The sequence below is a fragment of the Dermacentor albipictus genome, chromosome 1, assembly GCF_038994185.2.
Source record: "Dermacentor albipictus isolate Rhodes 1998 colony chromosome 1, USDA_Dalb.pri_finalv2, whole genome shotgun sequence".
In the NCBI taxonomy this organism is placed as follows: domain Eukaryota; kingdom Metazoa; phylum Arthropoda; class Arachnida; order Ixodida; family Ixodidae; genus Dermacentor; species Dermacentor albipictus.
The window spans coordinates 262,381,234-262,397,474 of NC_091821.1; the positions used below are offsets into that span (position 1 = coordinate 262,381,234).

Sequence of the window (16,241 nt, forward strand, 5' to 3'; positions counted from 1 at the left end):
CGAAAAGTATTCTGCACATATATATATATATATATATATATATATATATATATATATATATATATATATATATATATATATATATATATATATATAGGGAATCGCTAGTAGGGAATTTAGGTAATCGCTTTTAGGGAATCGCTACATATTCTAGAAAAGTAGTTCACAAAAGTGTTTAATAGTGCATCATAAATTTCTTCTGCTGATCTTTTTGCTAAGCATGTGTCTGGTATAGAGATGGAGGGGGAAATTACGTTGCTGAATTATTTTTGATTGGCCTCTTTGCCGTCAAGCTGGCTGCACGCGCAGTTTATCGTCTTCGCCGCAGTCGCGATTGGCTGTTGCGCGTCCCTTGCATCGCACGTTCCAGTCGGTATGCATTTCTATTCCATGCGAGTTAATTTGCTATGCGCCTCTTAATGAAGTCAGAGGGCGTGTTCTACGCAGCCGTCCTGTTACCCCTCGCGCCTTTCCTTCCCTCATATCGAAACGTCCTACGCTGGCGAAGGTGTCCTGGTGCTAATCGCGAGGTCACGGGTTCGAATAGCCTACACGGCAGCCTCTTTCGGAAAGGCGAGGAATGCAAAAATGTTCGTGGGCTTTAGCTCCACGCACAAGAAGGTTAAGCAAGACAGGGATGTCTCACTTGATCTAGAGCCAACACCTAACGGCATCTCTCAGGACCGTTTCTGTCGCTTTGGGCAATGTCACCCGCTGCGGTTGCTTAGTGGCTATGGTGTAGGCCTGCTAAGCACGACGTCGCGGTATAGAATCCCGGCCACGGTGGCCACATTTCGATGGGGGCGAAAACACTCGTGTACTTAGATATACGCGCAAGTGAAAGAACCCCAGGAGGTCCAAATTTCCGGAGTGCCTAAATACGGGGTGCCTCATAATGAGATCGCAGTTTTGGCACGTAATACCCAACAATTCACCATTTAAATTTCTGGGCAATGTTGCTTCACACATTACTTGACAGGAGAGTCACGTGTCATTATAACTGCATTAAAGTTCTATTTAGCGACACACATTGCAAATGTAATCGTATTAAAAGATATTCGAGACAGATATTCGCTGATACAGAAAAAGATAGTCTTCATTGGTGAAACGAGAAATGCGTGGGCAATATGTTATTTTTGCTATGTCATTCATGTAAACAGGAAAATGTACAGTTCTCCGTCTTTTATAATCTTTTCACTTTATTACGTAGACAATATTTGCCCACAAGTATTAGTAACGATTCGTAGGGTATGATTCCATTAAACCTAACGCCCTGCCACGCTAGCTACAATGTAAGCATTCCTCAATTATTTGTGGCTTTGAGCCCACTGGGAGCATCTTCTTTCAATTTATTTCTATATCTTCACATTTATTTTAGAACTTGAAGTTGCAGACGCTAAGCGCTTGAGTGTATCGCAGAAGAGGGTGTTCTCCCACATTTTAATCGTCGCTCAAACTTCGCTGTCCGAGCTGTCAGCAGGGACCATAGTCGCCAACATCGAAGAGGTACATGTGGCACCATGGCCTTTGATGCCGATTGTGGTTTCATACAATCAACGAAAGGAATAAATTTTTGAACGTTCACACTTCTTGGCCAATCCTCCAGTTTGGGTGCGAGCCATAGCATGAGGTCATCATCATCATCGTCATCATCGACGCTTTTCACGCATCGCGTGCCAGGACTCGAGCTGTGCGTTCCAAGATGACCCAGGATCAGAAGGAGAAGAACGCGACCATGCCGACTGCAGCACAGCCTCTAGGATCTGTCTGCAAGACCTGCGCGTCGCCTCCCGTCGAGACTGTCCGAGATAAGGCGAGATCGCCGCGGATAGGGGGCGGGGGCCACCGATTGTCGGTGGTGCACCGAGGAGATGGGGTGGCGTCCTTTCCGCAGCCGTCGTGCAACAGGCCTGTGTACCAGAAGCCGGTAGCGGACCAGGAAGCCCTCGGTCACGACTACGCGGCTACAACGAGACCCGTGGTCGATGTCGGGGTTCCTACGGCTGCAGAAACTTCGGAGCTCCCGTGCGGGCTGACGTACGGCGCAACCCTGGTGTTAGGGCACGGGCCATGCTGTGGCAATGACTGCGCCACGGCGAGCATGGCCACCACCGTGACCTCCATCGACGCGGTGGCTGAGGACGCTTGGCACGGACAGTCAAGTCCGTAACCAACCGGACCCCAGCCGCGTGACAACTGCCTCGACAGATGTGACGCAACGGTCACTTATCCTGCTACGTCGATTCCCATCGCGGCTGATCATCGCGGCGATATGGCGATATAACGCCGGCTGCATCCACGCTCTTTGTAAATTATGTAAATACAGGTTGAACATACGAGACGCCGCCTCGTTTTCTTCACTCTTTAGGCGAGAAACAACGTATGCCACATTTTAAAGTACAGTGCTCGGAATTGACTGAGTTGGCAGCATAAAAGCCGTGGTTGCTGCTTTAGCCTGGCATCAAACCGACAAGCGCGCCAGTGCAGCTTGCAGCGCTATGACTCACGTCAGCGTCATCGCGAGACGCCGCTCTCCGTTCTGGTCGTAACATCACAGGTGGCCGTTTCAGTCAGCGCTTGAGGCTATACAGACATTCAGTGCATCAGCCCTAGTGAAAAAACTCGTATTCCTCATCACTGCTATGTCAAATATCATTAAATGACATATAAGAAAATTGGTTTTTGTTTGGGATACTGTATATCTTTCATATCGGATAATTGTATATGGGAGTTATTGAGCATGGGTACTTTTTCGATAGGGATGGGTGTTAAAAACGAGCAGATGATGAGGCTAAGGTGTAAATAGCGTTGCAGCTTGGTAGAATGTGAATGTGTAAATCAGGGTGTGCTCATATGAAACGAGGACAAAACCTGTAACTGCGGTGCATACATAGGGCGTACACCAAGTAACCTTGAGTGAAACCAAAGAAGCGTGAAATGAAAGTCGACGAGTGTTTTGGCCAACAGCGAAAACGACCTGTACATGGAAAATTAACTTTGATTGAATTCGTTAGTAAAGTTCCCCAAAACAGCGTGGGCGCCTTTGAATTTGGTGAAGAATAATTAAGAGAAAAACACAGAAATAAGATCAAGACGAAAGTACATTTAACAGACATGAGGAATTCAGTACTGTGCCTAAAACAGGTATCGTATATGGTAATGTCCTAATTCTCATTATCAATCACGGCAATAAACATTCATTGCAATATAATTTACGAAGCCGGACTACAAACGTTATGAACTCTAAGTTCTGGATTCCACCAAAAGCGCCTTTCTGAAAAAAAAAAGGCAGATACAACGGCCGTGGTTGCTTGATGGCATGGGCTGCTAAGCACGAGGTCACGGCATTCTTCCTTCGACATCGCCTTCTTCCAGATCGGCTTCTCACACTGTACATCAAGCTTATTAGACATTTGCATTTTGGCACTGTTTCTGAATGGATTCTGCATAAACATGAACATTGCATGACATCAAAGTCATGACCTTTGCGTAAACGTCAACATTGCACGAGATTACACATTGTATAGGATGAACATAACCACATTGTACGCATTGTTCTCAGCGGTACAGTAGTCGTTTAACCATTTATTTAAAGCTTCGCTTCTCTTGGATGGATGGATGGATGGATGGATGGATGGATGGATGGATCAACGTTTATTGAATTCAGTAAATATTAGGAGGGTAAAATGCCTCATGGATGTCAACATGTGAATTTTTTAAGCGTCTCTCTCTGGTTCACAGTGGACTGTGGATCTTCGCATGCGAGGTGGCGAAAGTGCGACGTCCTTTGGTCCCATTGCTGCTCTCTCCTCACACAGGTAATGCTGCTGTCTCTTTCGAATAAGTTTATTCTTTTTCTCATGCTTCTCGCATAAGAGCGCTTCGTCTCCTTGTTCATCGTTCCTGGTCCAAGAACGCCACCAACTTCAAAAAGGTTGCCAATAACTTCATTTGAACTTAACCCTCCACTCTGTAATGCCCTATGGCCTGGAGTGTTTCCAAATAAATAAATAAATAAATAAATAAATAAATAAATAAATAAATAAATAAATAAATAAATAAATAAATAAATAAATAAATAAATAAATAATCTGTCTGTAACTCCCATACTGCTTCAACAGTCATACAGGCAAGAGAAGTAACCATTTTTATGCAAGAAAGCAGTGCACCTATACAGTCATCCGATAGTTCCCTCTACTCAATTTACCATTTGAAACCCCCACTAATGTGCACAACACCACCTCTCTGCCAGCAGGCCGTTTTCCTGTCCCCGGCAGTTACAAACCACCGCTGCTGCAAACTCATTCAGCGAATTACTCATTCATTTAAATACAGCACGCTATGGCAGCCCTTGTGGTGAAAACAATTAGCAGGGTCAACTCCAGTACATATCTACGTAACTCGAAGCAGTCTTGGTTTTCTAGATAATGGTTCCTATGAACCATATGATTGTTCTGAGGCAAACGGTTAAAGTTTTTGCGATGTGTTGTCAACTGGTGCAGACTGCAGCGCATTGTGCTGTTGATCGTTGTGTTGCCATTAATCCAAGCGGGAGTGAAATAAATACTTGAAGAGCTGAAAACACTCAGGTGCACATACCCAGTGGCGGAGACGCCAACGGCCCATACGCAGTAGTCACCGTGGCACATCCCCGAGTTGGCGTCAAAGAGGTTCATTGACGATCGGAACATAACCAGCGGCCTCAGTGACACGTACTAAGTGGCACGTACGGAGTGACACATGCCCAATTTAATGAAGAGCGGATCACACCCTGTGGCCTATACTCAGTGGCGCATATCAGTGTTAAGGGCCTCCATATTTAGGTTGTTCCATCATCGGTATAGGCCCACGAAATCGTCCAGATACCAGCTACAGATAACTGGATCATTTGAACTCGCCAAGAATGCTTCGCAAAAAAATCGAAGCAGACACGACTCTAGTTGACATCAACGTAATGCGAAGCAGTCTCGGTTTGGCAGAATACAGGTATAGTGGTTCATGTAACTTTTCTGCAGGGAACGGTTAGTGCTTTTGCGACGAGTTGGGAACTGATGCGAAGTGCAGAGCATCGTTTTTATTGTGGCTTTGAGATCCAGTGGATCATGTTGGTGCCAAAGATTCATTGAACAGCGGCACATATTATATACTTTCGGTAAATAGATACATATATATGATTAAGTGGATAAATACCTTCGGCAAAGGCGCATATCTTTAAAGCGAAGTTTGCGTCGCGAAGCTTCCTGCGTTTTTCCTGACCGTCGTTGCTGGCTGCTACTGCTGCTGTCCTGCCGAACAGTTGATCGTTGGAAAAAGTTCAATTGCGTGAGCGATGGTGGGCTGTAATTGCGGTCACCCAGCTCAGCTGCCCGTACCTCTCAAGATAAGGCCACAATAAATGTTCTTTTCTCACGTGGTAATAATTGCATCGTGCATAATACTGTTTGCGAGAAACGTGCAACACTAGAAAATATAACGTGGATGAATCCCTAACATCTGCACTTGCCGCGATCAGGCTTTAAAAAAATGTGGGCGAGATTTTACTTTGTAAGCCCATATACATAGAAGGTTGCTTATACATACGTGGCAAACGTATTCGGGGAACCTAATGCCTTAATAGATGTAAGCACTGTACACTCCACTAAAGTATAAAAGTTCAAGTATTTATCCGCAGCAATTTACCAAGCGTGATGCTAGAACGTGTTTCTTTGATGATGCAAAATTTCCGCACAAAAGAAACAGAAAAAAGTGTCGAGAAGGCTTTAGAGTGTTCGCTCACAGAAAAGGAAAAAGCACGTAGCGGCCCCACTTGGAAAGTTAACAGACAGATTTTTATCACGTCAGAACAGTTGTATTTGCGTCCATTCCTTTCTTCTACTTTGTGCTTATTCGTTCTTGCATTTTTCCATTTGTGTTCCCCTGAATTCTATTGCGAGTGCGGCGATAATAGGGTCGTAAGTTGCTTCCTCTCGCGAAGTGTACAAACCACATCTGACTGATCGCAGACGGCCTTGTTGTAGCTCAAAGCAGGCATAACATGGCTAACTTGCTAGCGGCTGAGTCTGACGCGTTCCCGGTAAGCTAAGGGGCCCGTTGCACCATTTCTTTCTTCTCATTAGCTCTGGTATAAGCGTTGTCCAAACCTGTCGAAAGGTCAAAGACACCTGGGCGCTGTCACGGTAGCCTGTCTTACGCGCAGCTCCGAACCATATTGTTCTGGCGTCCCGTCTCGTCACTTCTAGTATTCGAGGCAGGCAGGCGCAACAATAAGCGCATGGGTGTATCTCCGCGCATAGGTGACCCCGGACTTCTTGCAAAGCGCTGTAACATTTTTCCTTTGTATTCCTTTTTTTCACACGTTTTAAGTGTTCAAATTCGCCGAAAATATATGAAAAAAATCATTTTCCGAGGACGGTAAGGAAGAATTTCACCTGCTCCAGTGCACTACACCTCCATGCTTGGAGTGGCTCCCGGCAGCGGCAAAAGATGCCGAGAGCGAGTGGGGCTATTATAAACCATATACAACCAAATTAGGAAGACCCAATAAGCTTCAGCAAAAGACGCTCCCTACCCAGAACAGGAATTGGCCTCCCTGGTGCAGTATTCGGCCATTCCCTCCCATATGACTCATTTGATCAACCAGTTGGCACTTAGTCCGCAGCAGCTGCGGAGCACATGACCAAGGTGGCGGTCAGACCTGTAACGCAGCAGAGGGTGCTAATAGTGTTTGGACCCGGACAGCTAGGCCGCCATAGGAAACTGACCCTGGCAATCTTTAACACCCGAACTCTGTCGATCGAGGCTAGCTTATCAGGACTCTTTAAGGAACTATCAGGCATTGTTTGGTATATCATTGGCCTTAGTGAGACGGTTAACTGGGGACGGGGAGCGACGCAGATTGGGCGAACGGGAGCGGCAACTGTGTGGTGATGGCAAGCAGCTAGTTGCAGTGGCTCGAGCGTTGCTAGGTGTGTCTGCAACCTTCGTGGAGAGTGCAGGTAGGCGAGGATTCACTGGGGAGCGGTGGTAGGCGGGAAAACTTGGTCGAGAATGGGTTGGCCAGGAACTTCGGCAGTGGCGAGAGGTGTGGCCCACACGTCCACAATGAAAGCAGATGGGTCAATCATCATGTTCTAGCCGTTCGGCCGGGTTGCGATAGCTCGGATGTGGACCGTATTGGCTCCGGTGAACAGGGGCAGATGCAGCAGACGAAGCGAAGTCTGGATGGTTGACGGAGCAGATGGACGGAAGACCCACATTGGCAAATTCATGGCGAATGACCGACCGACTGGATGAGAGACACGAGCGGCCGCGAATCTTCAAAGCACTGCGTCCCTGGCATGGCAGGACACGCTGCTTCGATTTCTCGCCGGACGATACGTACGACATTCACGGAGGAGGTGGGCTCACGCGGGCGTCTTCGCACGTCGACGAAGCTGCGGTATTGTGCAGACGCTTAAGCTGTTGAACTATCCGGCGGCTCTTCGCGTATTCAAAGCGGCGACATTCGTTAAGGATCCCAAGTCTCCATTGTTATATTCTAGTAAACGAGCAGGTGGCTAGAATATGTCTGTGAATGTAATGTCATTTGCATATATGTCTGTGCCTCTCAGCATCAGCGGCTCCCACTCACTTTCGGTATCGGCTCACAAGAACGGCTACAAGAAAAGCAGTTAAAGAAAACTGGCTTGAATCTGCCAAGAATGCCTTGCATTAAATGGAACTCACTATGCTTCTTGACCTTTCAGGTGTGTACTTTACCTCGGTGTTTAGACTGCCTGCGCAATGGCGAAGCTCATTTTGTGTATTCTACGCCACGTTCGTGTTCGTCCGGCCCATCCCAACCGAACCACTTTCTCCTTTGGCTTTTCCTGTGGCAAAACGGACCCCCTTTCCATACTTATTTGAGACTGACCTCATCGTCTGCTCGATTTTAGCAGCCACAACGTCATACGAGGTTTTCCTGCGCTCAGTGTATGAAACCCCAACTGCTCCCTGGCAAGACCAGGACTTTATTCCGCCAGTGCGATGAACAGTGCTGCATGGTACGATTTTAGCAGAGCTACCGCGCCTTTTAAGCAAAGTAACCAGTTTACTCGCTGCCATATTATAAGATGTCGGATGCGTTGTCCTCTCTCAACAAAGATGCTTCAGCGAGCGTGCTACATGAATGGCGTTCGTCTCAATGCCTTTTCAACTTGTGAGCTGGCAAAGAAAAGAAGCACTGCAATCAAGATGGTTGACAGCTTGGCATGCGGATGATTAATCGAACTCGTGGGAGTGTGATGGCGCTTGTGTGCGCCCATGGAAGGGACGGCTGGTCCGCCTTTTCCATTTCATAACAGCTCACAAAAAATTGACAGGGAGTGACAGAATGGAAATCGCAAAGCGCTGACGGCAACTGGTTAATTGACAGGCAAAGCGCTTGTAAATATACAGTACGACGCTGAACAGCGTGCAGGAAGATAAAAAACGCAAAGCAATTGATGGTCTTCCTCGATAGCGGGGAAATGTCTCGTGCGAATCACAGCCACGCCCCGCATAATAAAAAACAAAAATCAAATCAGCATACGAATGTACTTTGCCGACCGAGTCACCACTTGAGCCTCGGTCCCTGTCAATATTTAGTGCACTGTGATCAAATAGGCATACTAACCAGCCAACCCACAAGTTCGTCCTGAGTAGTCCGCCTTGATGCGGTGGCTCGAAAACTGATACCATCCCTCTCGAACGTGAGAGCCCCAGTGCACAAAGGTGAGGATTCAATAGAACCGCTGCGGTCCTAGTACCGACGGCGAAGTATGGAGCCCGTTCCATAGGTCAACTGTGTGACAGAACCGCGATGAGAGTTAAACGTAACTTCTCTGGCCTTGCTGCTGGCAATGAATGCTGTGAAAGAACACTCGTGAAAGCCTAGGGGATGTGTGAAACAAAGATTTTATTTAAGTGCGGAGCTTGACGCTCTCGTGGGTTTTTCCATCGGAATTTTAACGTAGAAACAATTCACATAAAAATAATTTTCTCGTCCTTCTGCACAACCCTGGAGCCTCTGGAGCGTTTCGGAAACCGATTTCCTAACAGTACGAAGTGAATGAGGCGTGGCTGCCAATGTCCGACGAACAACGTCTATTTACATATCGCATAAGAGCGCCGGTGTAACCGCAACTAAATTGCTCGGGTCTCCTCAGTTAGGCAATCAAGCGACCGTCAAGAACGGCGATCGCGTACTCCGAGAGCATGGGCGCCTCCCATGTTTGGCATGTCCCAATTGTAACCCCCGCATGGCCCGAGCCCTCCGAGCACTGAGGTAACGCAATACGTTGGTTCACACGGGAGCTCCCGAGATGCAACCATGAGGAGCCCCGTGCTACATGCGTTGGTCTCTGTGGCGGCCCTGGCGCAGCCGAGGCCCTCCTGGCATGCTTAGGGAGTGAGAACCACTGGCCAGTTCCAGGCCATAAGCTCCCAGGGTGCAGCCGTCAGAAGCCCCGCACTGCACGTGGTGGTTCTTACAGCGGCGTAGTCGCAGCCGAGGCCTTGCTCGGGAATTTCGGGCGTGGGAAACACCACCCAGTTCCTGACTGGAAGCTTCCACGGAGCAGCCGTCAGGAGCCTCGGAGTGCACGCGGTGGTCTTTACAGCGTCGTAGTCACAGTCGAGGCCTTGCTGGGGTATTTCTGGCGTTGGAAGCGCTGGCCAGTTCCAGGCCATAAGCTCCCAGGATGCAGCCATCAGAAGCCCCGGACTGCACGAGGTAGCCTTTACGGTGGCGTGGTCGCAGCCGAGGCCTTGCTGGGGTTTTTCTGGCATGGGAAGCGTTGACAAGTTCCTGACAGGCAACTTCCACGGTGCAGCCATCAGAAGCCCTGGACTGCACGCGGTGGTCGTTACGGCACCGTATAGGCGCAGGCGAGGCCTTCCTGGCGCGCTTCCGTTGTCCGAATGGCTGGCCAATTCTAGGCCAACAGTTCGCACCATGCAGTCGTCAGAAGCCCCGGACTCTACGCGGTAGTCATTCCAGTGGAGTCGTCGCTGCGGGGGCCTTGTTGACACGCTTCCGGCGTCAGGAGGACTGGGGAGCTGGAGTCCGGCGGCTTCAAGGACTCCAGCTGGGCCCCTCTGCACATCCGCGACGAACGAGTGCCCCTGCCGCCTCTGCATGACGTCCCCGTCTTGAGCCGGACAGTTTCGACATCGGGCGGAGCGCTCCTGTTCCTTGCTGAGCTGGCGCTGACAAGCAGACATGGTGGTTTTCTTCTCTGAATCAATAGGTCAGGTTCGAACGCACGGCCTCGCACGAAGGCTCGTGGCGCATGAAGCTGATCATGATGATTATGACTTCCTTCGTAAGGCACAGACCCACCTAGGGCTACGGTCCAAGAAGCCGGTGGTACAATTAAAGTAAAGTAATCTGAAGAACTAAGGGACAGCATAGGTCTTAAAAAGCGCGTGGCACTGTTTGTTTTGCTCCGTTTTCCTTCTTCGATGTCCCATATACACTCTGTGGGGGATTGGTCAAGATTTGGATCGTATTAGGAAAGTAGTTAACTTGTTGCTACCGCATCGAGTAGCAACAAGTTAACTCTTCCGGGCTCTGAATTGAGGCCTTACGATGGCCATCTCGACTGGTGTAGTCACATTGAACATATTAAATCTAAAGCACAGCGCGCCATTGGTATGGTGCGCCGGAGTAGTCACCGTCGTTCTGGAGTAAGCCGTGATAGATCAGTTAATTATGATTTACCGGATGTAGGCTCAGTCATATTGGAATTTGGCTGCGTATTGTTTTTCGGTGGCCCCGCCTATAGAATTAAAACTCATGTGTGATTAGGAAGAGAAGCTCTACGCTTGTGCCTTGGGCTACCTCTGTTCTCTACCAAAACTGCATTGTATGAGAAAGCTACTCTATATATAGCCACCCAATATTGTAGATTTAGCATCCGCATGGTTAAGACATTTCATAAACAATGGTGTTTTTTAGTGAGACCTATAAAATATGTAGTTATCACTGAACCTTGTGCATATTTAGATGTATCATGGCCCCTGTTACGCAGCCGTCCGGTAATATTTGTGCAAGGACAGTGACAAACATTGTGAAGTTCACTCCTTTGAATGATGGCATACCAGACCTCCAATTTGAACTCAAGGGCATGTTTTCAAAATTTGGTCATGATTTGCCTGCTCAAAAATAAATTATAAGACAACCTAAGCCAGCTAACTACTGGATTCATATAATACCTACTGACGTTTCTATGTGCACTGAGAAGGCAGCTACAGTGGGAATACTGCCTGTATCTTTTCAATGGCCTAACTCACTTCGCCTTACCAACTTCCCACCCATCTTTCCCGCAGAATTGCTAGCGATTGAATTCAAAATCAAGAATGGGGCCGACAGATGGAGTATCACATTGTCGTATATGCGTTACAAACAGCGATAATGTGCTAAGGTGGCTCAGAAAGGCTGGCGAACGTTTCGATAGCAGGACGAAGGTAGGTCCTCCTATCGAAAGGTTGGTAAGCATTTCTCAGTTTTTATCACTACTAAACTTCCTCAAAATGCCTCATTAGCAGTTATACTTAATAGCTCGTTTTCTTTCTGCACAACACTTACTGCATCCTGAAATTCGAGAATACTACGAGAATGCTGAGCGATTCGTCCGCACTTACGGGAAGTTCGTTTGATTTGGTTAGCGGGCCACCATGCTGTTTTTTTTTTTTCGTGCACGAATGAAGTGGCAGATTCATTCGCACGAGCATCCGCAATATCCTTGCCATCTCTGTTCAGTCAACTTGGGATTATGTAAGCGCGCCTAGGTGAGGAAATTCCTCCGTATTTCTAACTTCCGCAAAATTGATTCAAACATTGTCCCCTCACTTCCATAATCTATGTTTTTCATGAAATAATGACTGGGGTCTCTCAACACAACTTGAAGCTTCCTTTAAATTTAAAGCATCCTTTGCAGTTAAATTTCCCTTATGCAGGTTGATCTCTAGCTCTTTACCCGCCCCATGTCACATTTCTCATGTACCTGTATGTATTGAGCATTTCCTTCAATGTTGGCGCAGATTTTCAAAACATAAAACTTTTGGAAGTATCGATTGTTCCACTTGAGCTATCACTTACTTCGCGAGCCGTTCTCTGCCTCGGGGCGTCTTCGCTGTGATTAAACGATAGGGATGCCCACTCGCAATTCACAATTTTATTAGGAGCAGAAAACGATCACCTTGGAAAATTTCTAAAATTATCAATTGTTTCCCTCATCCTATTTCTTGATGTCAAAACAAATTATTTAGAAATTCTTGACAGCTTTTTTTCTCATTTCTAAACTTTTTGTTTACGCCCGGTCAACATGTAAAGTATTATTTTGGTGTCAATCTTAATTAAACTATGCGCAGAAGCCATGTGACTATGAATGTCTCAGTTAGACGTGAACTGCACTCATCTGTCACGCGTCCGTTTGCACACGCTGCGCTCTCTCTAGCGGTGCCGCCGCGAAGTACGCGTGTGGCCACCGAGGTGCCTGGCGCGCCGTTGCGTGTGCACCCTGCACTAGGAGCGCGTCGCGCGCCAGTGGTGCAGTGAGCGGTGTCCGTCTCGCGCGTCAGTGATGACGATGATGATGAGGAGGAGACCGAGGATGATGATGATGATGATTTATTGCCGTCGTTTTTGAATCGGCGCGGTTGTGCAAACAGTCACCTAGCCTATATATGAGTTAATCGGACATTAATCACATGCATAGCTGTTTAGCATTTCGCCAATCGATGGTGTAAGATATTATTAACAGCCGACACTCACACTCGCTAACGCCTTTTCTTGGTTGCTTTAGCGATGCCGCGAACCCCCTCTTCCTGAGCGCGTGTAGCACGCCCCAATGCTCTCGCATCCGCTGCTCAGCTTCTCCACAAGTATCCTTCGCTAGTACTTCTACGCTCCTCTCCTGACGCAGGATGCTAGTACAAATAGGGTGCGCCACGTATAGTCAAAATTGGAGATTAGCGGTCCAGCTTAAGAAGCGTTCTTACGTGGCAAAATGGGACCGCATAGATGCCGACACGCAGATAAGAAAAGAATGTAGCTTCGTTTCAGTCCGATTGCAAACACGAGCTCTGCATCGTTCGCTTGTTTGATAAGTGTTGCAACCTAAGTCGATCGCTTTCAATTGGTTCCGTCTTGTCTCGAGCGGTCGTCATTCTGCGCAGTTGCCGCGGCACGCCGTATCGTTTCAGTCGTGGTTTGAGTCGTGAGGCGGTGCACGGTGGTGCACCAGCTGCACTTGACCAAGAGGCGCCGCACTTGGTCAAGAGGCAACAGCCCGTGCTAGCCTCCAATCGTCGTCTTCTCACTGCTCGCCTCTTCGTCATTAGAAATAATTTTCCGTAGCAATATTTATCATCATAATCGTCATCATCATCTTTATAATCATCATCATCATCATAATATTCATGTACACTGCAGGACGAAGGTCGCTCCCTACGATCTCCAATTACCCCTGTCCTGTGCCAACCGATTCCAAATAGCGCCCGCAAATTTCCTAATTTCGTCACTGCATCTTATTTGTCGTCCTCTAATGCGCTTCCCTTCTCTTGGTACCCATTCGGTTACCCTAATGGGCCAACGGTTATCTGGTCTGAGCATTACATGACCTGCCCAGCGCCATTTTTTTCTCTTAATCTCTTTTAGAATATCGTCTATGCCCGTTTGCTCTCTGATCCAAATTGCTTTATTTCTTTCACATAAAGTCATGCCTGGCATTCTTCGATCCATCGCTCCTTGCGCGGCCCTCGTTGTATATCTTTCGTCGCCATTATTGATGTATATTAAGCGCACGTGTGTTATTGTTCGTGTGTTTTATTGTTTCGTTTAATTTGTGTATCGTTGTCAGTCGATAAATATTTTTTGTTCTCTCTTTCTCCCGACTCTGACTCCTTCGCTGTGTTCCCTTGAGTACGGAACGACCAACTGGTTTCTATATCCCGTCGACGGCTTACCGCCGACGGCGAACGGGTGGCAAGCCGTGACGCAAGGCAATGGTGGGGCGAGCACTTTTAGTCGTTGTCCACGCCGCGCTGAGGTCTGGTTAGGAGGTGCGGTGCTTCCACACGTGGAAAACGTTCAATTAACAACCGTGGTGGTGTTGAGAGATAACAGTACCGTTTGCTGCGTCGCTCAAAGCAGTTAGTGAACAGGCGCTTCTTCGGAAGACTGCTCCAATCAGAGCGCTATGGGGACTACTAATAAAAGCTTAAGAATTGGTATAGCTCGACTTACGGCGTCGTACGAGACGTCGTGGTTTTGCATACGTTTAAAATAATTTTCTGCCGTTCTCCATATATACACCCTTCTACTTTGATGTTGTTATGTGCGCTTAAAGCAGCGAATGCTGCATGGAGTTCAGCGCAACGATGCATGATGGAGAATATACAAATTTCCTACTAGAAGTGCGTCTCAAAAGGTAATGATCGCGAAATTTGTTAATTCATGTTGCCTAATGACGCAAGTAAACAAAAAAAGAGTATATATATAATATATATATATATATATATATATATATATATATTGTCACAGCAGCCAACACCATGCACTCAGGTTCGTCCTCCTAGATTGCTTTCGCACACTCTGCTACTTTAGCAAAAGTAGCTGGCAGTCATCCTAGCGGCGAGAAACACTTCCGCTATTGTAAATGATGTCTGTAAATAACGGCAGTTCAATGGCTGTGATTTCTTCCTTTGTTCTTTTTCGTCTTTCTTTTTTCTTCTCACTTGTATTTTTCAGCAGTCCAGGATGCTTTTAAAGTGTAAGTGAAATGAAATGGGAGAAATTATAGAAAAGATGTAAAACTTAGAAATTCAATGCGCTGTAAAAAATAACAAAAAAAGAACGTGCGATAAACTCCGACTTGTGCGGAAAGAAAAATTCATTCCGTAAAACAGCCTCCGATTTTGCATGACCACACAGGGCATAAAAGGAACAACGGACGGCGGGAGTTGTCCGCTGCTACAACTTCAACATGAAGTTTTTCTGTAATACTTTGAATTTTCTCTTAAATATACAGAATCTAATTTACCCCTTCTCTCATGTCGCCGCCGTACCTCCAGTCTTTCTTTATTCCATAAACTTTTTCGTTTCTCGATGGGTATCCCGCCATACAATGTTCCCCCAACACGCATATCTAATCGCACTGCTCATCCTCTTCAAGTCGCGAGCCCACGCGCACACCTCACCGCTACCTTTTCTACGTCATTTTTTCCTCATACAGCTGCTGACTGGAATGGCCTTCGGAGCGACATCGCTGCCATCCCTCGCCCATCCACCTCCATAGAAAGCGTCACCAATCACCTTTCACCATAGATTACCACACGGTTGCTCCTTCCTTTTTGCGTATCCCACCCCTTATATATACCCCGTCATGGGGTCTTTAAGGAATAAAAATGAAATGAAATGAAATATAAACGTGTTTGTCAAACGTCCTGAATATCTCGCCCAGCCTCACGTTCCCTTACTCCTCAACGAACAAAGTGAGTTCCACGTCTTCTGACCCGTAATCGCAACACCCTATAGTTACAGACAAAGGAACACGTAAAATCGAGAGCAAAAGTTTACGGACCACAGCATCAGCAAAAAAATTACCTCCTTGCCCAGCCGTGCAACATGAAATTGTCGGAATGCATGATGCAAGTCAAAAAGCCACAGGCAAGCAGTACTTCTTGTCTTTAGCCTTTGTCCCTAGGCTGCGAAGACGAAAAAAACATGTGGTGGCACGTCTTGTACCCAAACTTCTGCTCTCCACAATATGTCGCGCCGCCTACTTGTTTACGACGCTTTCAATATATTCAAATTGATTTTAGGCTACATCATCCCGTTATGGACGCTCAGAGTTCAGATATCCCCCAAGAACACACATTCTCAACGCTCGTCTCAGCTCGCTGTCCTAGATGTCAGCAGTGACCAGGATAAAAGAACAGCGAAGACGAAGACGCCACGAGGCGGCCGCACTTCACGCGCCGCGAGCCAGTGCGCGGGACCGTGCTCTCAAGCGGCTGAGGAATCGGAACCAGAAGCAAGCCAGCACGGCTACGTCAGGTCAAAGCCCAGGCATGGAGCGGAGCACCAGCGCGTCATCTCGAGTCAAGATGGCCAGCGACGAGGCAAGCACGTCGTGCGGAGGTGACGGGTGGCCTTGTCGATCACCGGTCCGCCGAGGAGGGGTGGTGCCTTCCCTGCACCTGGCCTGGGACTGGCT

At 47.4% G+C, this 16,241-nt stretch overlaps 1 protein-coding gene across 1 annotated transcript in view; it reads left to right on the forward strand.

The window, feature by feature from the left end:
* Positions 1–15,386, forward strand: part of LOC139048701 (uncharacterized) — a 45,962-nt gene extending 30,576 nt beyond the window's left edge. The window contains exons 4-5 of the mRNA XM_070523212.1: positions 3,742–3,818; positions 15,258–15,386. Coding sequence (XP_070379313.1) covers positions 3,742–3,818; positions 15,258–15,264 — 84 coding nt within the window. The 3' untranslated portion in view covers positions 15,265–15,386. The remainder of the gene's footprint in view (positions 1–3,741; positions 3,819–15,257) is intronic.
* Positions 15,387–16,241: the final 855 nt, after the last annotated feature.